The 25,000-nt window shown below is 43.8% G+C and overlaps 2 protein-coding genes across 6 annotated transcripts in view; one reads left to right on the forward strand and one right to left on the reverse strand.

The window, feature by feature from the left end:
* Nucleotides 1-11,605, reverse strand: part of LOC135102478 (procollagen-lysine,2-oxoglutarate 5-dioxygenase 1-like) — a 25,138-nt gene extending 13,533 nt beyond the window's left edge. Inside the window, exons 1-4 of the mRNA XM_064007794.1 lie at nucleotides 11,580-11,605; nucleotides 11,106-11,147; nucleotides 10,791-10,883; nucleotides 7,215-7,280 (exon numbers count right to left, since the gene is read on the reverse strand). Of these exons, the coding sequence (XP_063863864.1) occupies nucleotides 7,215-7,280; nucleotides 10,791-10,883; nucleotides 11,106-11,147; nucleotides 11,580-11,605 (227 nt within the window). The remainder of the gene's footprint in view (nucleotides 1-7,214; nucleotides 7,281-10,790; nucleotides 10,884-11,105; nucleotides 11,148-11,579) is intronic.
* Nucleotides 1-25,000, forward strand: part of LOC135102063 (immunoglobulin domain-containing protein oig-4-like) — a 72,927-nt gene that overhangs the window by 3,844 nt on the left and 44,083 nt on the right. For all 5 annotated transcript variants that reach the window (XM_064006738.1, XM_064006737.1, XM_064006736.1 and 2 more), the window contains exon 2: nucleotides 17,575-18,333. In XM_064006738.1, coding sequence (XP_063862808.1) covers nucleotides 18,274-18,333 — 60 coding nt within the window. In that variant the 5' untranslated portion in view covers nucleotides 17,575-18,273. The remainder of the gene's footprint in view (nucleotides 1-17,574; nucleotides 18,334-25,000) is intronic.

Raw genomic sequence — 25,000 nt, forward strand, 5'->3', positions numbered from 1 at the left:
CAATACCCACTACGTCCAGATATCGAACATCGCCACCTGTCTCGGAGTTTTACCATTCACGATTACCTTAGCACCTCATAGCGGCCCCGCTACTGCGCCTCCTCACCTTGGCTCTCCAGCATTCGCTCTGCTTCTTCTTACGGTGTCCAATATTTCGGAACTAGATGTTGTAGAGTCTCTCTTCTATGTAACAAGAACTGCATCAATAACAAAGAGTAAGACACAACGCTATACATGTAAACTTATCGTGATGCCTTCAATCAATCAATCAATCAATCAGTCAGTCAATCGAAAACTAAAGTGGTTGACTGACTCTCGGCTTCTCTCTCTCTCTCTCTCTCTCTCTCTCTCTCTCTCTCTCTCTCTCTCTCTCTCTCTCTCTCTCTCTCTCTCTCTCTCTCTCTCTCTTTAAACATAATTTTAAGAGCTTTTCTTTTATTTTCTAATAATTTTCACATCCTCAGCCGGTCTCCCTGACATGTAAAAAAAAAAACAAAAAAAAAATAAAAACAACTCAGGTGATCACAGAAAACCGTAATACATCGTCAGTAGGCGAGGACAGGACGAGGAATCACCAGTATCTCCCCTACCTTCCATCAGAGATCCATTCTCTCTCTCTCTCTCTCTCTCTCTCTCTCTCTCTCTCTCTCTCTCTCTCTCTCATTCGCCCCTCCCTTCTCTCCCTCTCAACCAACATTCTTACGTGGTTCTGTGCCGGCACCTCTGCGGACATATTCACGCCGAGAAGCGATTTTCAATCCAATTTTGAAAGAAGTGGAGTCCGGAGATGACGCTAACGGCGGTGTAATGGCCTCCCAAAGCCCCTTCAGCGGTGGCGAGACACGAGCTAGATTGGCCCGGCTCTCCTCTTCCCTCCCTCTCTCTCTACGACTGACAGGCAGACAGACAGACAGCCTTCCTTTCCTTCCCTCCACGTCTCTCGTTCCTCTCTCACTCCATGACAGACAGACAGACAGCCAAACAGACAACCTTCCCTTCTGTAGCATCTCCTTCCTTTCCTTTCTCGTTTTCTTTTATTCCTTCATGTTCTGTGCTTCTATGCTTATAACGTCCCTTCCCTTTCCTTCCATACTCATACCTTCCCTTCTCTTTTCTTCCACATCTCCCTCCTTTCTTTCCCTTCGTATCTCGTTTTCTTTCCTTCCTTCACTATATTATGTGCTTCTGTATTCTCACTTTCTCATCTCTTTCCTTCCCCTTTGATTCCAAGACAGACAGATAGACAAACTTCCCTTTTAGATCTCTCTCCTTTCTTTCCCTGTGTATCTCTCGTTTTCTTTATTTCCTTCACGATATTTTGTGCTTCTATAAACGTAAATTCCCTTCCTTTTCCCTTTACTCCCTCCTTTCCTTCCCTCTGCAATTTCTCGTTTTCTTTCCCACCAACACCATATTCTTCTGTACTTCTATACCTTCCTTTTCCTTCTATCACATTAACCATTTTTTTTCTTTACCTTCACAATATCTCCCAATCCTTCTAAGCCATTCCTAGCCTTTCCTCCTCTTTTCTCGTTTTCTCTCTTGTACTCCTAATGCCACTCCTCCCTTTGCGACAGACTCAATCTTTCTCACATCCTGATTTTTTTCTCTCTATTTCTGGTTTTCCTAAAGTTAGTTTAGTTTCTTGATTAAATTTTATTCCCCTACATCTATCTGAGGGGCTTTTTGTTTCCTCTTCTTTATTTTCTTTTCTTTCTAAATGCTTCTTTATCTTACATCATTGAATCCTGCGCATCTTCCATCCACCCCCTCCTCAGGATTCCCCTAAGCGGAGGTGCCTATGGGGTTTTGCCTCTGCTAGTTGGGGGGACTTGAGGATGTATTTTGCTGATTTTCCTCGGAATGACTACTGCTTCCTTGACAGAGACCCGTCTCTGAATGCCGAGCGCATAACAGGGGTGATAGTGTCTGGCATGGAGGTGTATATCCCTCACTCTTTTTTTTCGACCTAAACTTTCCAAATCTTGGTTTAACACAGCCTGTTCTCGTGCTATACATGATAGAGAGGTGGCCAACAAAAGGTACTTTAGCCTTCCATCACCAGAATCTCATGCACTTCATATTTTTACCCGGAACCATGCCAAGTCTGTTCTCCAACTAGCCAAAAACTCCTTCATTAACAGAAAGTGTCAAAATCTTTCAAGATCTAACTCCTCTTGTGACTTCTGGCATCTAACCAAAAACATCTCCAATAACTTTGCTTCTTCTTCTTCTTTTCCTCCTTTATTTCAACCAGATGGCACCACTGCTATCACATCTATCTCTAAAGCTGAACTCTTCGCTCAGACCTTTGCTAAAAACTCTATCTTGGACGATTCTGGGCTTGTTCCTCCCTCTCCTCCACCCTCTGACTACTTCATGCTACCTATTAAAATTCTTCGCAATGATGTTTTCCATGCCCTTGCTGGCCTAAACCCTCGGAAGGCTTATAGACCTGATGGGATCCCTCCTATTGTTCCCCGAAACTGCGCCTCCGTGCTTGCACCTTGCCTAGTCAAACTCTTTCAACTTTTTCTGTCAACATCTACCTTTCCTTCTTGCTGGAAGTTTTCCTACATTCAGCCTGTTCATTAAAAGGATGAACGTTCTAATCCCTCACACTACCGTCCTATTGCTTTAATTTCCTGTCTATCTGAAGTTTTTGAATCTATCTTCAACAGGAAGATTCTTAAACATATATCACTTCAAAAACTTCTATCTGATCGCCAGTATGGGTTCCGTCAAGGCCACTCTACTGGTGATCTTCTGGCTCTCCTTACTGAGTCTTGGTCATCCTCTTTTACAGATTTTGGTGAAACTTTTGCTGTTGCCTTTGACATATCAAAAGCTTTTGATAGAGTCTGGCACAAAGCTTTGATTTCTAAACTACCCTCCTACAGCTTCTATCCTTCTCTCTGTAACTTCATCTCAAGTTTTCTTTCTGACTGTTCTATTGTTGCTGTGGTAGACGGTCACTGTTCTTCTCCTAAATCTATTAACAGTGGTGTTCCTCAGGGTTCTATCCTGTTACCCACTCTCTTCCTATTATTCATCAATGATCTTTTAAACCAAACTTCTTGCCCTATCCACTCCTGCGCTGATAATACCACCTTGCAGTTTTCCACGTCTTTTCACAGACGTCCAACCCTTCAGGAAGTAAATAGTTCACGCAGGAAAGCCACAGAACGCTTGACTTCTGATCTCTTTAAAATTTCTGATTGGGGCAGAGCAAACTTAGTATTGTTCATTGCCTCAAAAACTCAATTCCTCCATCTATCAACGCGACACAACCTTCCAGACAACTATCCCCTCTTCTTCAATGACACTCAACTGTCCCCCTCTTCTACACTGAACATCCTCGGTCTGTCCTTTTCTTATAATCTAAACTGGAAATTTCACATCTCATCTCTAGCTAAAACAGCTTCTATGAAGTTAGGCGTTCTGAGAGGTCTCCGCCAGTTTTTCTCACCCACAAGCTGCTAACTCTGTACAAGGGCCTTATCCGTCCATGTATGGAGTATGCTTCACATGTCTGGGGGGGTTCAACTCAAACCGCTCTTTTAGACAAGGTGGAATCAAAAGCTTTTCGTCTCATCAACTCCTCTCCTCTAACTGACTGTCTTCAGCCTCTTTCTCACCGCTGCAATGTTGCATCTTTTGCTATCTTCTACCGATATTTTCATGCTAATTGCTCTTCTGATCTTGCTAACTTCATGCCTGCTCTCTTCCCGCGGTCTCGCTGCACAAGACTTTCTTTTTTCTCTCACCCCTGTTCTGTCCACCTCTCTAATGTAAGTGTTAACCAGTATTCCCAATCATTCATCCCCTTCTTTGGTAAACTCTGGAACTCCCTGCCTACTTCTGTATTTCCACCTTCCTATGACTTGAACTCTTTCAAGAGGGAGGTTTCAAGACACTTATCCTTCAATTTTTGACCACCACTTCGGATCCTAGTCGGGACTGGCATCTCAGTGGGCTTTAAAAAAAAAAAAAAAAAAAAATTTTATTAGATTTTTGTTGCCCTTGGCCAGTGTCCCTCCTACATAAAAAAAGAGAAGTTTTATGCTATTATCATTTTTATCTCTCGCCACTGTCTTTCTTTCTATCTCATTCTCTATAACACACACTTTCGTCCTCCCAACACACACACACACACACACACACACACACACACACACACACACACACACACATACACACTGGAAATAATACACAGAACAGTAATAGAAATGATCCAGGTTTCGCAATCTTAACATACAGAAAATAATGACAAATAAATAAACAAATAAATAAGGATAAAACAAGAGAATACATAAAAATACAAAAGATAAAATAAAATAAAATACAGTAAAACGAAAATATAAATCAGTGAAAAAAACAAAAAACAAAAAAAAAAAACAGCAGCAGCAACTAATACAGTAAAACAGCTTCAGAAGAAACATGAGAAAGAGTAAACACGACACCAACATAATTCAATCAACCAATAAACGAGATGAAGGAAGGAGGAAGGTGGAGAAGACCTGACCGTGCCACCAGAGAGAGAGGGGACTTAGTGGGCCTTACGCGGACAGGAACAAACTGAGGAGGACCAGATGAGTGAGTGAGGTCAAAGGAGTAGAGTTTCCAGCACAGATAAGTAGGAATATGGATGTAGTTGCAGCGAGGAAAGGTCAAAATTTAGCAACAGGAAGGGAAAAACAGTAGAGAATATTATTATTTTTTTTTAAAGTAAGTTATTGCAAGTCTGGATATGCTTAAATATGAAGACACAACATTGCAAGCAAAGTTCAAGCTCTATACAGTAAGAGTAGGCGCGCGTACACACACACACACACACACACACACACACACACACACACACACACACACACACACACACACACACACACACACACACACACACACACACACACACACACGCACAGCTATTACAAAACCGCCACCATCACCACCTCCTTATCCACTTCCTATTCCTGCTTCATTCTCCTCCTCCTCCTGCACAAGAATCTGTCATCACTTCCTTTGTTCCCCGCAATCAGCGTCCTTCAGCAGGCAGGGAGGAAAGGGTTAAAGTGGATGTGCCGCAGGACTGTACTTCTGTCTTCTTCACACCGCGGCGGCTCCTCATGCAGACACCGCTTCCCGCCGCCTCACTGCTTCCTTGCTTCCTTGCGCCGCGCGGGAGTTAGGGCGGGACGAACGATGAAACTGTCTTGCGTCTTTGCCGAGTTATCGATGGCGAGGGGGATGTCCATGTGATTACGGTAAATTCTAACTGATGAGGTGATTTGACGCTGACTTGTGTAGAGTTAAGTAGAAGGTTAAAAGAGAGAGAGAGAGAGAGAGAGAGAGAGAGAGAGAGAGAGAGAGAGAGAGAGAGAGAGAGAGAGAGAGAGAGAGAGAGAGAGAGAGAGAGAGAGAGAGAGAGAGAGAGAGAGAAAAGAAAGCTCATTTTTTTTATGCTGCCGTTAGTTTTTTTTTTTTTTTCCTCTGGCAAGAACGTAAAATTTAATTATGATGCTGTTTTAAATTCCTTGTCCTTGTCTTCCTTCACTGCATCCCTAAACCTTGTTCTTCCCTTCAGCTAACGTAGAGAAGTGCAGTCGAATCATACTGGCAGGAAAGGAAGAAAGAGATATAATTCTGCTGGAGGTTGAAATTCCTCGTGGTAATATCTTCCTTCAGTGCATCCACAAACCTTCCTTTTTATCTTGAGCTAACACAATACCCAAAAAAAAAAAAAAAAAAAAACAACAACTGGAAGGGACGTAGGTTATATAAGTCTGCCTGTGTTCAGAATTCTTCGTGGTAATGTCTCCTTTCAGTGTATTCATAAACCTTCCTCTTCAGGTAACGAAGAGTACAACCAAATCAGTCTGGTAGGAAAGCAGGTTACAAGTCTGTTAGTGTTCAAAATTCATCATAACCTCTTCCTTTTCGCTTATCCATAAACCTTCCTCTTCCCTTCAGATAACGTAAAGAAGTAGAGCCAAGTCAAACAGTCTAGGAGGGACGCAACATAAAAATCCACTGCTGTTTGAAATCCCTTAAAGTAAACACTTGTAATCGTAACCCGGCGATACTTGACCTTAACTAGAGTTCTTATTTCCATCACAAAGGTCAGTGTTTCCCTTCCCTAGACCCCTTGAAGCTCAGAGATGAATACTTTACAATGTTTACTCCCCTTCACTGTACCGCGCACTCCTTCAATAACACACACGAGTTATTAATTTCCAGAATTTTTTTTTTTTCTTCCCCTTCCTCGCATATGGAGCTAATCTGACTCCGAGGTTTGGGAGGGAAAGTTGAGAAGTAATCATGAAACAAGAGTGACGAGAGAAGGAAGGAAGGGAGGAAGGGAGGGAGGGAGAAAAGTAGGGAAGACGCAAAAAAAAAAAAAAAAAAAAAAAAAAAAAAAAAAAAAAAAAAGAATAAAAATAAATGAATAAATAAATAAATGAAATAAAAATAAATAAATATAAATAAAAAAATAAATAAAAATAAATGTTCTTTTGTAGATAGGGATGTAAAACAGATGATTTACATAATGGGACTGAAATGGGGAAATGAACTGTATAGGGTGGTGGTGGTGGTGGTGGTAGTGGTAGCAGTCATATAATTGGCATGAAAAACAGAAGGTATAATTTATTTATCTTTTTATCTATTTATCTATTCAAGGATGCACGATTGATTGACTGACTGCCTGACTGACTGACAGACTTATATGACTGACTGATATGACTGACTGACTGATTCATTTAAGGATGTAGGACTGAATGACTGATTGACTGACTGACTGACTTAAGTTGGTAGGGATGACTGGCTGGTTAAATGATTGACTGAAGGTGGGATGAATGATTGATTAACTGAACGCTTGTAGAGTGACTCACTGGCTGGCTAATCTAATGAAATGCTTGAGTGACAGATGAATTTAACGTGATGGAATTTAATGGCTAATTGAAAGAACAACATATACAACTTAGAGACAAATAAATAAATAAATAAACAAATAAATAAACAAACAAATAAATAAATAAGTAAATAAAAAAAACGACACTGCAATACCTGAACACAACCACTATCATCATCAGTGACAGCAAAGAAGCACACACACACACACACACACACACACACACACACACATACGGCAACATTCCAGCATCATAAACAAACACACACATAAACACAAACACGTACTGAACGAGTTGACTTACGCCACTCCAATTAGCGCAGTGACCCTCTCTGTGTACGGGCACCATTGTTCCCAAGGCCGCACTTCCCTGGTGGAGAAGGGGAAGGGGGAGGGGGTGTGAATTTGAAGGAGAAGGAGGAGAGTGGGGGGAGGGGGAGTTAAGGGTTAAGTACAGTAGGTGGCGCAGGTGAAGGGACCTCCTGCGGGTCTCCTGGGTCGCTCTCTAATCAAGGTCACCGTTTTCTTTAATCTAAGGTAACGCTCCTGTGGTTCATTGGCTCCCTCTGCTGGCTCACTGACTCGCTGATTGGCTGCTTTTTTTTCAATCACCTATGTACAACTTTTTATACATTATTTTACTTTTAACAATAGTCTCTTAAAATGGATTAGTAACCTTGAGGAAACAAAAATTAACCTCTATTTTCTGTTCTTTCTTTCTTGCCTTTCTTTTTTCTTCTCTTCTTATCATCATCATTATCATTCTTTTTTATGTCCATGCAAACAATTTTTACAGTAATCCGAAGTTTAATGAAGGAAGACCACAGAAGTAAACATATTAACTTTAATGAAGCGACGCAAGAAAGTAAAGCCAAGCAACACGCTCACCTGATCCTTCCCAAAAATTGCGTAACTTCACCTGTACCTCAGATGAAAGAAGATGCGAGCCTTTGTACGTACAACATTATACAAGTTTGCCGGGTCGTCTCACCCCTTCCCGCATCTTTCTTAAATGCAGCTTCACGCACTCCACTGAAAAGCAAAACAACTATCCATTTCAGACCCTTTAGCAAATATTTTCTAAATAAACACCTGAATCAATATGACATTTTGGCACAGCTTGTTCAATCCTGCCTCCTAATTTATGGATCAACTACGCGACTGTAATACGAATGTGAATGCCACTTGTTCAGGGCGAAAGTAGTAAAGATAACAGACGCACAAAGGTAGGGTAAGTGTTAAGCAGTGGTCAAGATTTGAGGGATTACTTAAATATTGGGAAGCGATTTTAGTTAATACTCTTACCTTCAAATTGTGCGTGTTTTAATGGATATTGCGCTAATCTCTCTCTCTCTCTCTCTCTCTCTCTCTCTCTCTCTCTCTCTCTCTCTCTCTCTCTCTCTCTCTGTATATCAACAACCAAACATCATTATCCAAAGGTTCACGAACAAATATTCTTTTAGGGATGCTGCCTCTGTCACCGCTAACTGATACTGTGCATGAGCGTGTGTGAGTGCGTTTACGTGTGCCTGAGTGTGTGTGTGTGTGTGTGTGTGTGTGTGTGTGTGTGTGTGTGTGTGTGTGTGTGTGTGTGTGTGTGTGTGTGTGTGTGTGTGTGTGTGAGAGTGCATCCCACCGCCGGACCATCAAACCCTCCTTCTCCCTGTGTGCGGCAAGCCGGTGTAGTCGCGTCATTAGAGCGGCTCTGAAGTTTGCGTTTATCCCATTAGCTGCCTCGGCGGTGGGTCTGCAAGGGCGGAGCGACCCCCTTCAACGCACCGCAAGGGAATGGCGGGTTGGCGGACAGAAGAGGCAAGGGAAAAGGCAGGAAAGAGGAGAGAGAGAGAGAGAGAGAGAGAGAGAGAGAGAGAGAGAGAGAGAGAGAGAGAGAGAGAGAGAGAGAGAGAGAGAGAGAGAGAGAGAGAGAGAGAGAGAGAGAGAGAGAGAGAGAGAGAGAGAGAGAGAGAAAAAGGGACTGAGGAAAGAAGATGTTAGGTAAGAGGTAAGAGGAAGGAAGGAAGGGAGAGGGAAGAAAAGTATTGAGGAAGGGGGTAAGAGAAGGAGGAAGGTTGGAGAGGGAAGAGAGAGCGAAAGAAAAAGTAAATAGTGACCTGTGGGAGGAAAAAGGGAAGAAGGAAGAAGAGGGAGGAAAGAGGAAGGAAAAAGACACCAAGAAGGGTCAGGATGGAAAAATGTTGACGGTAAAGACATTTAAGATATTAAAAAGGGAAAGAATGATCACGAGAGAGAGAGAGAGAGAGAGAGAGAGAGAGAGAGAGAGAGAGAGAGAGAGAGAGAGAGAGAGAGAGAGAGAGAGAGAGAGAGAGAGAGAGAGAGAGAGAGAGAGAGAGAGAGAGAATAGAATGGCAAACTGAGACAGACAGGAACAGGCAGGCAGGCAGGCAGGCAGGCAGGCAGGCAGGCAGGCAGGCAGACAGACAGACAGACAGACAGACAGACAGACAGACAGGCAGGCAGGCAGGCAGGCAGGCAGGCAGGCAGGCAGGCAGGCAGGCAGGCAGGCAGGCAGGCAGGCAGACAGACAGACAGACAGACAGACAGACAGACAGACAGGCAGGCAGGCAGGCAGGCAGGCAGGCAGGCAGGCAGGCAGACAGACAGACAGACAGACAGACAGACAGACAGACAGACAGACAGACAGACAGACAGACAGATAGACAGTCCCCCCAACACACACACACACACACACACACACACACACACACACACACACACACACACACACACACACACACACACACACACACACACACACGACGAAAAGAATGGAAAAAATAAGAGAAAATGAGTGAAGTGACGGGGGTAAAGGAAGGAAGGAAGAGAGGGGAAAGCCAGAAAGGAGAGAGGAGAGAGGAGAGGAGAGGGGAGAGGAGAGGGGAGGGGATGGGAGGGCGCGGCCTGATGGACTCACGAGGGGACGTAATGCAATCCCCTCGAGGCCGCCAATCTCCAAACACAAAACAAAACAAGAACAAACAAAGAAACAAAAGAAGGAAAAATATATATATATATATAAAAAAGAACAATCGTCATCACCATCATCGAGAAAAGAAAACAAAATATGAAGAGGGTCAGAGAGAGAGAGAGAGAGAGAGAGAGAGAGAGAGAGAGAGAGAGAGAGAGAGAGAGAGAGAGAGAGAGAGAGAGAGAGAGAGAGAGAGAGAGAGAGAGAGAGAGAGAGAGAATCACAGCCCCTACACTTGTGCTATCTACTGATTTAAATATAACAAGCAATCAAAAAGAAAATCACAAGTGTCCGTCACACACACACACACACACACACACACACACACACACACACACGGAGGGATGTGAAAGCTGGATGTCTGTAGTAACTTATAGCAAACAGTAAAGTAAGAGAGGGAAGGAGGCAGGGAGGGAGGCAGGGAGGGAGGGAGGGAGGTAGAGAGGTTGTAAAGGTAGAAATAGCGAGAAAGGAAAAAAGAAAAAAAGATACATAGATTTCCGGGGAGAAAGGGAGTGAGAGGGAAGGGGAGGGAGAAGGAGAGGGAGAAAGAGAAGGCTGGGAGTGAGGAGGGATGAAGAGGTGGGACAAAGGTACACAGGCTGTGCAGGTAGAGAGAGAGAGAGAGAGAGAGAGAGAGAGAGAGAGAGAGAGAGAGAGAGAGAGAGAGAGAGAGAGAGAGAGAGAGAGAGAGAGAGAGAGAGAGAGAGAGAGAGAGAGAGAGAGAGAGAGAGAGAGAAAGTTCGGAAGAGAGGGTGCTGGAGGGAGAGGAGGTAGGGAGGGAGAGGAGGTATCAGGGGACACGCAGGGCTCTCTCAGTGCCAGTAATACTCCCCACCCCTCATCTCCCTTATCATGAGAGCGGTTTAGGTGGTTCAGCGCTTCACGACTCACCTCTCGAGCTTCGGTTCAGGTTCACACGCGTATGAACAGAGAAGGAATGTGCTGGTGGTGATGATGGTGGTGATGATGCTGATGATGGCGGAACTGCATTGTATTCTGGTAAATTTAAATGGGTAAATGTTCTACCCGTTTTTGCTAGGATTCGAACCCCTGGACTCTATAATTCGTTACTATATAAACCAAGATAGTACCACACCAATGAACTTTTGAGCCTAAATTTGAGCCCTTCCCTTTTCTACCTGTCCTTGCCTAGTTTTGAACCCTGGGCTGCATTTCGTTATCATGAGAACTGAGATACTACTATACCAATGAACACTCTGAACCTGGCTTTGAACCTTTGCCTGAGGACTAAGACACGCAAGAGATTTTACATTGTACCTCTAAGGCGATTATGAAAAAAAAAAAGAAAAAAATGAAAATAAAAAAAAATAAAAAAGAGGGGTTTACTTTAGCAATACCGGTTCGCTGGTTCATGGAGTCGGTTCGTTCTGCTTCACCGCGCCGCCACGCTTATCACGCCACTACTATTACTAAAACTGCTATTGAACGCCGAACCGCTTTATTTGAAATGTATTTTCCCTTTCATGCTGTGTGTGTGTGTGTGTGTGTGTGTGTGTGTGTGTGAGTGTATGTGTGTGTGTGTGTGTGTTTCGAAACCCTTATCTCGCTGCTGTTTGTCGTTCGTTCCGTGCTCGCTCTTTCCCTGAACTCTCTCTCTCTCTCTCTCTCTCTCTCTCTCTCTCTCTCTCTCTCTGTTTCTTATATAAACGATATTCTCACGTATACATGCACATAGACTCATGCATGTATATGTTTGCAAGTATGTATGTATGTAACAGTCTATGTGTGTATGTATGTATGAATGTATGTGTGTACGAGTATGTATACGCTATCATTTTCCCTTTGTGTTTCATTTTTCAGGTCCATTTTTCTCTCTATGCCGGGATGACAGAAAGGAATCGAGGTCAGGAAGTGAATAGGCGACTCCTTTGTTATTTCCATGTATCCAGAGAGAGAGAGAGAGAGAGAGAGAGAGAGAGAGAGAGAGAGAGAGAGAGAGAGAGAGAGAGAGAGAGAGAGAGAGAGAGAGAGAGAGAGAGAGATAATCAAGGTTCCTACTGTTTGGACTTAACCTTTCTCTCTCTCTCTCTATCTCTCTTCCTTCCTCCCTTCCTTCCTTCCTTCCTGCCTTCACATCCTCTCTCCAGTCCTCACTCACTGCTGCTGTGGAAGATTCGAAGAGGGAGGGAGGGAGGGAGGGAGGGAGGGAGGAAGAAATGTAGGAAGGAAAGAAGATATGTATGTATGTATGTAGGTGGGTGGGTGGGTGGAAAGGAAGGAAGGAAGGAAGGAAGGAAGGAGATAAAAAGGAAAAGAAGAAAGAAAAGGAAAGCAAGGAAGTAGAGGGGGATGAAGAAAAAAACACGGGGTAAGGAGAGAAGCAAGGAAGGAAGGAAAGGCTAAAAAGATGTAGGAAACGAAAAAAAAGAGAAAGGATGAAAAGAATAGAAAAAGTAAATTAGAAGAAAAGGGAATGGAGGAAATTTAAACAGCAACACACACAAAAAAAGATAATAAAACCATGCTAATGGATTTACTAATTAATATTTTTAAAATGAAAGAAGAGAAGATCAGGAGAGGGAGGGAGGGAGGGAGAGAGGGAAAGACGGAGGGAGGAAATAATATAGGCAACAGGTAGAGCAGAGTAGGGAGAAGGGAAGGGAAGGGAAGGGAAGGGAAGGGAAGGGAAGGGAAGGAAAGGAAAGGAAAGGAAAGGAAAGGAAAGGAAAGGAAAGGAAAGGAAAGGAAAGCAAAGCAAAGGAAAGGAAAGGGAAGAGAAGACTAGAGAAGAGAAAAGAAGGGAAGGGAAGGGAAGGGCAGGGAAGAACACCTGTGGTACTAGGGATGATGAAGGATGAGATAAAAAAGGGAAGAATTAAAGGAAGGAAAGGGAGAGAACAGAAGAGAAGCAAAGGACAAATGTATTACTAAGGGTATAAAAATATAAAGAGAGGAAGAGAGGAAGAGAGAAAGAGAAAGAGAGGAGAGCACATGTACTGCTAAGGATTAAGGAAGGGAGCGAGAAAGAAGGGAAGAGGAGAAGGAAGAAAAGAGAAGGGGAAGGGTATATATATTACTAAGGTTAGAGGAAGAGGAAGAAAGGAAGAGAAAGATAGAAGACAGCACCTGTATTATCAAGGATGGGGAAGGGGGGAGAAAAGAGACGAGGAGGGAAGGTGAGGTGGAGGTAATTATGGATTAACACCTTACACCTGCGATCCAATTATTCACCTGCACGTCTGCCTCACCTAAATGAGATGGAGCCGGAAAAAAAAAAAAAATAGCAGCAGCGCCTCTTTTCGGCGGACTTGTGAAGTTTAGTAGTAGTAGTAGTAGTAGTAGTAGTAGTAGTAGTAGTAGTAGTAGTAGTAGTAGCAGTAGTAGTATCAAATGAAGACAGTAATAGTAGTAGTAGCAGTAGCAGTAGTAGTATCAAATGAAGAACAGTAATGCTGATGAGGACGACAACAACAACAACAACAACAACAACTACTACTACTACTACTACTACTACTACTACCAGCACCACCACAAACGACCACTATTTCATACACCACCATCACCACCGACAACACAGAGAACACACACACACACACACACACACACACACACACCACCTCACAACAACAACAAAACTGCAAACAAGCACCGTAGAGTTAATGAAACGTGGTGGAATTCTCCGTAGACTTACACAGCGGGGAGAAAGAAATTTGTGACAGTTGGAAAGAACAATAAAGAATCTACAGCATAAATAATTGTAGTAGCACTCGCAGTAGTAGTAGTATTAGTAGTATTAGTAGTAGTAGTAGTAACGAGTGTGGTGTAAGGCCTATTAGTCTCTCCCCACATGGCCTGCAGGAGTAAACAGAAACTCAGCGTTGCCTATCAGTGCTCCGGGATGTTTTTTGTGAATTTTTGGGCTGGCCTGGCTAATGGAAGGCCCGTTGGTGGTGGTGGTGGTAGTGGTACTGGTGGTGGTGGTGGTGGTGGTGGTGGTGGTGGCGGTGGTGGTGGTGGGCGCAGGGCAGATTCGTGGTGTCTGTTACGTAAACTTGACAATACTCGATCAATACAGAAATAGCAGCATACATTCATACATACATACGTGACGCATCAATGCATACATACATATAATACATAAGGCAGCACGACATGTAAGAAAATAATGCATATAAGTGAAGAATTAGCAACATAAACACAATATTACCTAAGTGCGCACGGCAAGGAGGGGAGAAATGAAGTTATAAATTATGCAACACAGCGAAGAAAGAACAACAACATGCACGCATAATACAACGGAGTGCATGGAAAACAAGAAGTAAATGAATATAACAAGTAACATATCACAAAAAAAAAAAAAAATCGAGACATAATAAAAGAATAATATATAGTACGTAAAAAAAAAAAAAAAAAAAAAGACAAGTATCATCACATAAAACTGACGAAACACTACACAAACAAAACAAGCCACACACGAGTGAACAAATAACACCGCACAAGTAAATAAATAAACGGTGGGGAAACAAAGGCAACATGAACGCACACGATGGGTAGTGAAGACAATAACAAGGTGTAAATCTGCAGAAGAGAAACGTGCCAGCTTCAATGTAAGTTTAATATCTCTCTTCACATCACCTCTTCAATTCGGTAGAAAGTTTCTCTCTGTGCCGGAGGAAAAGAAGATGATAAAGGAATAGAGGAGAGGAGAGGAGAGAGAAGAGGAGAGGAGAGGAGAGGAAAGGAGAGGAGAGGAGAGGAGAGGAGAGAAGAGGAGAGGAGAGGAGAGGAGAGGAGAGGAGAGGAGAGGAGGAGAGGAAAGAAGAGGAGAAGGGAGGTGGAGAGATGAGAGGAGAATGAGGAGAGGAGAGGAGAAAAGATAAGAAAAGAAGCGGAGATGAGAGGAGAATGAGAAGAGGAGAGGAGATGATATAAAAAAAGAGAAAAGAAGAGAAGAAGAGGAGAGAAGAGAGAAGAGAAATGGAAGGAGAAGAGAGATTAGCGGTGGAAAGAAGTGTGCAAAGGAGAAGAGATGAGATGAGATGAGATGAAATGAGAAGAAGAAAAAAAAACGAAATGAGATGAAAGAACTGAAATAAAGAGAAATGAAGAGTAGAGTAAATGTAGTAAATAAGAGGAGACGAGAGGGAAGAAGAGTAAGAAAGGGGGCGAAAGAAGAGAAAAAAAGGCTGAGGGAAGAAAGAAGAAAATATGAAATAAGATGAAAAAAAGCGATGACAAGAGGAAAAAAGAAAAAAAAAGCGAAAAATGATGATAAAAGAAGAGGAGAAAAGTAAACAAGGAAGGAAGAAGAGATAGGATAAAGGGAAATGGAGAATACATAAAAGGAGAGAGAGAATTACACAGGAGAGGGAAGAAGAGGAAGAACGGGAGGGACAGAGGTAGAAGGAGAGAGTGAGAGGAGGAGGATGGGGGAGGAGGAAGAGGAGGAGGGCAGGAGAAGAGAAGGGTCGAATCAATGCTACTGGAACACACCGGAATAAAACTTTTGAGGGAAGAAGGGGCGTGGTGAGGCGTGGAGGAGGGCGTGGTAATAGTGTAGTATTACTAGTAGTAGTAGTTACTGTCGTTGTTGTCGTTGTTGTTGTTGTTGTAAGGTACTGGTAGAGGTACGATGCGCTCTGTTGTTGGTGATGGTGATTGATTTGTAGTAGTAGCAGTAGTAGTATAGTAGTAGTAGTAGTAGTAGTAGTAGTAGTAGTAGTAGTAGCTGTAGTAGTAATGATGTATACTTAGTCACGTGTGGTAGTGAGCGTGGCAGCGGAACCAGGTGGAGACGAAGCAGTAGTAGTAAGATACAGAAAAAATAAATAAATAAATAAAAAAAATAAACACAGGTTCAAGTAGAGTAGACAGGTAAAGGCGATGGTAACTCGTAACACGTAAGGAAAATCTCAAGTAAATTTCCCCTTGAAAGAACATTCCACCCACAAGATCTGCCCACAAAATAACACCCTTCTCACAAATTAAATCAGATTGTTTTTATCCTCCGGGGAAAATATTTTGGGTGGAACATTAATAGAGGAATCTTGAATGGAAATGACGTGGGTATAAAAAATAGTAGTAGTGGTAATGATGCTGGTGATGTGTTAGGTGGAAGGTGGAATGTTCTTGTTGGTGGTAGCTGGTAGGGAAATGGTAGCAGTAGTAGTGGTGGTGGTGAGTGGAAGGTGAAATGTTCAGCTTGTTGGTGGGTGGATAGGTGGATGGGAGGCAAGCAGAATCGTCATACATGATGATACAAACTTAACATAATCGATTACATGGGAATAGTGGGGAGAGAGAGAGAGAGAGAGAGAGAGAGAGAGAGAGAGAGAGAGAGAGAGAGAGAGAGAGAGAGAGAGAGAGAGAGAGAGAGAGAGAGAGAGAGAGAGAGAGAGAGAGAGAGAGAGAGAGAGAGAGAATATAAAACCCACCACAATATATTAAGAGGATTACAAGAGACAGTGATGGGGGAAGCCCATGTATACGAGAGAGAGAGAGAGAGAGAGAGAGAGAGAGAGAGAGAGAGAGAGAGAGAGAGAGAGAGAGAGAGAGAGAGAGAGAGAGAGAGAGAGAGAGAGAGAGAGAGAGAGAGAGAGAGAGAGAGATGAAATATAGTGACGGAAGAAGAAGGATACACAGCAGCAGCACTCCTACTATTCCTCCTCCTCCTCCTCTTATGCACTTTGCAAGACAGACTGCAAGAAATATGTAAAGAAAGGATGAGGTAAATGTAACACGTAAAAGAATGTGTGTGTGTGTGTGTGTGTGTGTGTGTGTGTGTGTGTGTGTGTGTGTGTGTGTGTGTGTGTGTGTGTGTGTGTGTGTGTGTGTGTGTGTGTGTGTGTGTGTGTGTGTGTGTGTGTGTGTGTGTGTGTGTGTGTGTGTGTGTGTGTAGGATTTAGGTCTCAGTGAACGTATAGGATGTCGTTCACTGTCACGAAGGAGTGTGTGTGATCCTTCTTCCGGAACACGCCCTCTGGAGTCGGATGATATGCTCATGTCTATTTGTCCCGGGTGAGCGAGGACACCAGCTTTGGAGAACTGTTCAATATCGAAGTGCGCCGCTGTGAGTGAGGGCCGAGGGGTGCACAAAGCAACGCACGGGTGTCGCTCTTAGTGAATGGAGCTGGGAGGGTAAATAACGTGACGAGTGCACGCCAGAGGGCAGGATAGAATACAAGCAGAAGGCAAAAATAAAACACACCACCAGAAGGGTAACTGTTTTGTCAAGTGTCTCTATGAAGCATCATGGTAACAGTGAGGAATTGATCTGAGGGTGGGACAGACCGGTCATGAGAGGAGAGGTCTTTGCTGGGGACAACACTGGTGGGGCACTCGAGGGAAACACCAGACTGATATGCATAGATAGATAGATAAATAGATAGACAGACATATAGATAGACAGATAGAAAGAAAGATGCATATACATATTTACTGACCACAGGATAGCATTTACAACTTATCAGTAATTTGTCTATAATCAGTAAGGCGTAATACAAAGGCGTAATAACAATAAGACTAGTGCCTGTGATATACTTACAAGAATCCACAAAAAATCAAGTAATCACATTGAATTATACTTTCTAAAATCATTTACTGACTATATCTATTAACAATAATGACGTTAACAATTAGAACTTATCACAAACACCACAATGGGTCTTCATCTGCCATGACTGTCCTGCCACTACAAATATTCTCTCTTCCTCAGAGTGAGCAGACGCAGCGGCCGCACAATTTTCCCCGCCACCGCCGAAGAGAGGCTCGTGGATCCTCCGCTGTTATTATGACCAAGGGCACGTGGGACCTTTTGCTTACTACGAGGATGCTGACGCTCATCAAGTAGAAGAAAACGGGATAAAACAACAGGCACACTTCTCCAAGGAAAGAGGTTACAGAGCATTCCCGCTCACCCGCCTGGCCACGGAGCCTCGCCACATACCATCACGTCAACGCCCGTCGTCGTCAGACAGCAAACATTTGTGCCTCCTTTGATAACTCGATCCACGCCACTCGTTGCACCAGCACGCGGGGAAGTCTGAAGCGCGACACGACACCAATCAACATTCCTTCCCCTCCGTGATTTCATGAACCGGTGTCGCCTGTGCATAACGAAGAATAATTTTTTATTAAAGTAAGACGAGACAACAGTGGAGTGAGGACGGAAAGTTTGCGAGCTTAACTTTAAACACACGAGAAACACATCTGTGGAAGACGTCCAGGAAAAAGTCCCAACTTGGAAAAATAAAATAAAAGAAAAAGCAACAGGGGTTTGGTTTCGCGTGAGTGGTTGCGTGTGTTTGTGTGTGTGAGTGTAGCGCGTGTTGCAGTGGTGTGTGGGCTTGAGGTGTGCGGTGACGGAAGGAGTCATCCCTACTTGTGCAGCAGCGACGCCAGAGAGTGAGGCAGCATGACGCACCACACCACCACACTGCTCCTCCTGGTGACCTTCCTCCTCGCCATCCATGAGGTGAGGAATTCCAGTCTCCCATGCACAAAGAGAGAGATAGATAGACAGGCAGACAGATACACAGATATATAGATAGACAGGAAGACAGATTGATAAATAGATACATAGACAAAATTCACTGACCATAAATTTCAAGATACAAAATTCACTATTTAAAAAATACGAGCACATAAACAGACTCCTCACCTCTCTCTCTCTCTCTCTCTCTCTCTCTCTCTCTCTCTCTCTCTCTCATCTCTCTCTCTCTCTCACGGCCCTCACATCACCTTGCCACATTTACCTTCCTCTCGCTCACTTTTCACCTTTGTCACGCCGCCTTTAAATACTGGGTTCTGTCTGGAGGAGCTGAAATTTCATCACCGGACTTATCTTATCCATCAAGCTTCGTTCATTATTACAAGCCCGAGGGAGTTAAGGATAAGAGGAACCTTTACACACACACACACACACACACACACACACACACACACACACACACACACACACACACACACACACACGAGCACACACACACATGAGCACACACAGAACCCTCGTCTTTAGAGAGAAAAGTAAGAAGGGATGAAAAAGAAATAATGAACTCGAGTAAGGAGGGAGGAAATGATAGCATGGAAACAAGGAAGAGAAAAGAAAGATCGGAGGGAGAAGAAAGGAAGGAAGGAAGAAAGGGATAGAGAACTGAGGAAAATGTTGTATTATCGTGGTAAAAATCCGTGAAAATCAATACGTACTTTGGCGTCTTGATTGGAAAAGGAAGAATAAATAAAGGAGATAATATAGAGAAGATGGAAAATAAATAAACGGACGGAAAGACGAGACACGAAATATAAAGATTAACAGTTAAAAGGTAAAGGAACATAAGAAAATAAGGCAAGCTACAAGAAACCATCAATCCTTCAAGGGCAGTTCTTATATAAAACAGTCTTACCTATTTCCACTTGCAGTCCCAATATGAAACATGCCAATCGATTTTCATCTGCACTCCCTGTATAAATAAAAATGCCTACCTTTTTCTACTTTTCTATACAAAGCATCCCTACCTATTTCCATTTGCAGTCCCTATATAAAGCATGCCAATCTATTTACATTTGCACTCCCTGTATAAATAAAAATGCCTACCTTTTTTTACTTTTCTATACAAAGCATCCCTACCTATTTCCATTTGCAGTCCCTATATAAAGCATGCCAATCTCATTTACATTTGCACTCCCTGTATAAGAAAAATACCTACTTTTTCCCACTTCCCTATATTAAGGAAGCCCATCTATTTCCATTTATTCCTCATCCATAAATTTGTCAGTCTCAAGTGCAGCAACGCAACAAGTGAATCAACAAACGCAAGCCTGTTGTGCAGGTATACAGATTACATTTTCCGCCCACTGACAAACACCTTCATGTATGGTAATTTCCAGCCTCAGCCCGCAGCAGAGGGCCTGGGAAGACCTGCGGCTGGGGCGGCTGGGGCAGTGGTGGTGGTGGTGGTGGTGGTGGTAGTGGTGGTGGTGGTGGTGATGATTCATATGCTAATAATAGGAGGATGATATAAACTTGACACATACATACAAACAAACATACATAAATGCATACAAATACTATACGTACATACATAAATACATAAATAAACAACAGTAATTCTAGCAGTAAAATACGTAAATACCGAGAAGGGAGAGGAGGAACTTAAACTAACACACACACACACACACACACACACACACACACACACACACACACACACACACACACACACACACACACACACACACACACACACCTGTTTACTCCCTGCCAATGCATCCCGCCTCTCCACCCCTCCACCACCACCACTCCCAAAAGGCCCCAGGGACAGACTCCTCACGCAGCCCAATTAATAACTTGTTAGCGATTAATTCAATGGTGAAGTCGGAGCGAGATGATACACCCTGAGGTAATGGGGCAAGGGGAACTCGGAGGAGAGGGGAGAGAAAAGAGGAAGGGAGGAAATAGCGAAGCAGGGAAAAAGAAAGTGAACGAAACGGAAGTGAGTTTCAAGAAAGATCGAATGAAAGAAGCAGCGAATGAAAGGTGGAGGGAAAGGAGAAGAAAGGAAGGAAGGAAGGAAAGAGGAGGAAAGGAGGGAAAAGGAGGACTAGAGGAGATGAGTTAGGACTGAATGAAAGGAGCGGGGAATGAAGAGTGGAGGAATACAAAGAAGAGGAAGGGAGGTGGAGGGAAAGAGAAAAAAACAAGGGAAAAGAAGGAAAAGAGGAAGTGAAAAGGATGATAAGAGAGGCGGAAGGATGCTAGAAGGATTGGATGAAAGAAGCGGGGCATAAAAGGAAAAGGAATACAGGAAAGAGGAAGGAAGGTGGATAAAAGAAGGAAAGGAAGAGAAGGAAGGAAGGAAGGAAGGAAGGAAGGAAGGAAGGAAGGAAAGGAGAAAGGAAAACGGAAAACAGGGAAGAGAAAGTGTGTTAGAATAGGAAATGGGGAATGAAAGATGGAGAAATACAAGGAAAAGGAACGAAGGAGGATGGAGGGAAAGAAGGAGGGAAAGGACGAAAGGAAAAAGGAGGATAAGAAAAACGGGTGTTAAAAAATGAATAATTGAAGTGGAGAAAGAAGTAGGAATATAGAAATAAAAGGAGGAAAAGAAGAATAAAGCAAGGAAGGAAGAGAGAGAGAGAGAGAGAGAGAGAGAGAGAGAGAGAGAGAGAGAGAGAGAGAGAGAGAGAGAGAAGAGAGAGAGAGAGAGAGAGAGAGAGAGAGAGAGAGAGAGAGAGAGAGAGAGAGAGAGAGAGAGGAGAGAGAGAGAGAGAGGAGAGAGAGAGAGAGAGAGAGAGAGAAATCTAGAATATGTGAGAGAAAGCTGAGTTACTGGGAAGGAATGGGAAATGTTGAGAGAGGCCTCGTGAAAAGTACTGGAGGAGGGGAAAAAAGGCAGCAGGTAGTGGATGAATGGAGCTGCAGGGAGAGGTGAAGAGGAGGAGGAGGAGGAGGAGGAGGAGGAGGATCGGAGGGGGAAGGAAAAGGGAATCTATACTAATATGAAAGAAAAGAGTGCTGGAATTTATAGGGAAACAGACGGAGAGTAAATAGTAAATGCACGATTTCTGAAAGGTTGAAAGGGACTGAGAGAGAGAGAGAGAGAGAGAGAGAGAGAGAGAGAGAGAGAGAGAGGAGAGAGAGAGAGAGAGAGAGAGAGAGAGAGAGAGAGAGAGAGAGAGAGAGAGAGAGACGAGAGAGAGGAGAGAGAGAGGAGAGAGAGAGAGAGAGAGAGAGAGAGAGAGACGAGGAGAAGGGAAAGGAAGAGATAGGACAGGAGAAGGAGGAGGAGGAGGAGGAGGGAGGACCCAAGAGACGACCTGACGTAAGTGGGTTGGTCAGTTTACCTTCCCATCGTCCATTATTCAATATTAACACCTGCCCATCGAATTCCAGGCGGCGACCACACCCACCTGCACCACGCCCACACCACAAACCACACACACACACACACACACACACACACACACACACTTATCCGGACACGCCCCATAATTACCCACACCACGCACAAGCCTATAGCCAAATCATATCAACACTATATAATACTGCTTTCTTATTTCTCCTTTCTTATCAACACACCTGCTCTCTTTCTCCTCTTCCCTCTTTCAATACCCCCTAAATTCCTCTACGTGACATACCATCCCTCCCATCACTCCCATCCCTTCCTCATCTCCAGTCTTAGTCATCAAACGAGGGTGAGAAAGTTGAAAGCAGCTTAGGTAGGGCGATGAGGCGACAGGAACACGCACTGCCTTGGTGGCCGGGGTGGGGGGAAGGAAGGAGTTCAGGAGGGGTAAAAGGGACGTGAGGTGGTTGGGGTGGATAGTGAAAGGATGAGGGAGCTGAGGCGCGGTCGCGGGTGGTTGAAAGAGTTGTGGGGTAGGTGGGGTGAAATTGAGGTGGTGGAAGAAGGGATGAGAGAGATGGGGTGTGGTGGAGGTGGGTGGAATGTAGGTGGGTGGAATGTAGGTGGAGGTAGGTGAAGGCTAGGATGAGAGACGTGAGGTGTGGATGGGGTGGGTGGAGGAAGCGCAGGAGACAAGAGGGAGCAGGAATGAGGGGGTCGAGGACAGGCAGAAGAGGGAAGTGGGTGAGAAAATGAGGAAGAGGGTGCGTGCTGGTGGTGGTGGTGGTGGTGGTGGTGGTGTGGTGACTGCGTGTGTGGCTTGTCGCTTTAAGGTTATGAGGTTAGGTTTGTCTGGGGCACACACACACACACACACACACACACACACACACACACACACACACACACACACACACACACACACACACACACACACACACGAAGATGACATGACGGGAGTGGTTGAAGGTGAATAACGGGCCATATGTTGACAGTCAAGGAATCCAGTTGACAACGTGAGCCAGCTGATAGGAATTTATACAGGAGACTAATTAACTGACTGGTGGACTGACTAAATGACTGACTGATTGACTGAATGACTGATCGACTGACTGACTAACTGATCGGACTGACTGATTGACTGACTGATTGATGGATTGACTGATTGACTGACTGACTGAATGACTAACTGAATGACTGAATGACTGATTGAAATTGTGGGACCGTAGCAAGGACGTACCATTTAATTTATTTAGCTATTCATTCACTTATTCATGCAAGAGGAGCTCAGGCTAAGAAAAAATATATATGAGAGGGAGAGAGAGAGAGAGAGAGAGAGAGAGAGAGAGAGAGAGAGAGAGAGAGAGAGAGAGAGAGAGAGAGAGAGAGAGGAGAGAGAGAGAGAGAGAGAGAGAGAGAGAGAGAGAGAGAGAGAGAGAGAGAGAGAGAGAGAGAGAGAGAGCCCACATGAGAAAAAGACTGAGAAAAAATGAAAAAAGAAAGGGGAAGGAGGGAAGCATGGGTGGGGTGAATAAGGAAGACAAATGGAAAGAAAGAGAGAGGAAGGTGGGAAGAATGACTGAGATAAATGAGGAAGATAAATAAAGAAGACGACAAGGAAACGGGGGAAGAAAAGAGGAAAAGAGGAAAAGAAAGGAAAACACAAAGAAGGGAGTACCAGTGGTTAAGTCAATGCAGCGAGGACTTGTGATGGTTGCCTGCGTTACAGTCTGCAGCGCCTGACCTCCAATAATTTACATAAGGAGAGGCAACCGCCCAGCTGATCAAACTTAATGGTAGTGTATTGAAGGACCGCCTGATGGCTTTGTGCAGCTGTGTTCACTTCTGCACCTTGAGCTTTCATCTTTACTTTTTTGGATTTATGACGGTAGTGATGCTAGTGTCGTGGTGGTGGTAGTAGTAGTAGTAGTAGTAGTAGTAGTAGTAGTAGGAGGAGGAGGAGGAGGAGGAGGAGGAGGAGGAGGAGGAGGAGGAGGAGGAGGAGGAGGAGGAGGAGGAGGAGGAGGAGGAGGAGAGAAGGAGAAGAAGAAGGAGGAGAAGGAGGAGAGACGACAATACATATGTACTATAAAATTTCACCTCGTGTCTCTCTACTCGGAATACACAAGTCAAGAAAAGGAACATACAAAAGATGACATCAAGATACATATATGAAAATAACAAGCTCAAGGTACATAGTGTAATAGAAGAAGAAGAAGAAGAAGAAGAAGAAGAAGAAGAAGAAGAAGAAGAAGAAGAAGAAGAAGAAGAAGAAGAAGAAGAAGAAGAAGAAGAGAAAGCACTGCGCGAGGCCAGATACGTAAGCAGGAATAGCATCGCTCGGGCACTACGTAGTTAATGAAGAGAGAGGATGACGCGGTGACGGGGTGACGGGATGAGGGCGGCCGAGCTGAGTGACGCGCGGGAGGTTATAGTTCTGTGTAATCCTGACCCATGAGTGACGTGTCCGGCCCACCTAGACGATCCTGTGAGTGAGTCATTGAGCAAGTGATAGGTGCGATGATTAGTTCAAGGGGCAGGTAGAGGGAAGAGAGGAGAGTGAAAATGATCTATTCCCGCTTGTAGACATAAAGATAAGTCAGTCTGTGGTAAGTACGACGTGTGTGGATAGAGGAAGAAGGGAGAATGAGAATGATCTAATCCCACTGGCAGCCATACAGCATACAGTGAGTCAGTGAGTGTGACAGGTAAAGTGATAAGTTGAAGGGGGAGGTAGACAACGAGGGGAGAATGAAAATGACCCAAATCAAATGGGACAATTATAGACAAAGTGTTTTGTGTCGCATTGCGGGTATGTGATATTAATGGATTCCTCAAATTTTAGAGGTGAACAACAACAAAAAACAAAAACAAAAAAAAAAGTACTGATTGGAGTTTGAATTTAGAGACTGTTTGTTCTCCCATCAGGACTGCTTTCCAAGGCACAAAGATGGATGACTAATGGAGTTTTCTGTTTTTTCCCTTTTTACCAAACGAAGATGCAGAATCACCGAAAAGCAGCCTTGAAAAGACCCCAGTACATGCACTAGAGACTGCTAACCCTATCACTGCTAATCAACATTTCCCATAATCATCTATAACATTTAAAAGACTTATTTTTTTGTGCTACATTCTCTTCAAAACGGACTTCTGTAGCTTAGTAAACACGAAATTACCCTAACATTTTTCCTTCATGTCCATCCCAACAATTCATTACAGTGTGGTCCTGAGTGCTGACGAAAGACGATCATACCAGCGCAAGGGAGAAAAATAGAGGTAAACCAAAGAAATACTTGC

This window comes from Scylla paramamosain, chromosome 7 (assembly GCF_035594125.1).
Source record: "Scylla paramamosain isolate STU-SP2022 chromosome 7, ASM3559412v1, whole genome shotgun sequence".
Classification (NCBI taxonomy): Eukaryota; Metazoa; Arthropoda; class Malacostraca; order Decapoda; family Portunidae; genus Scylla; species Scylla paramamosain.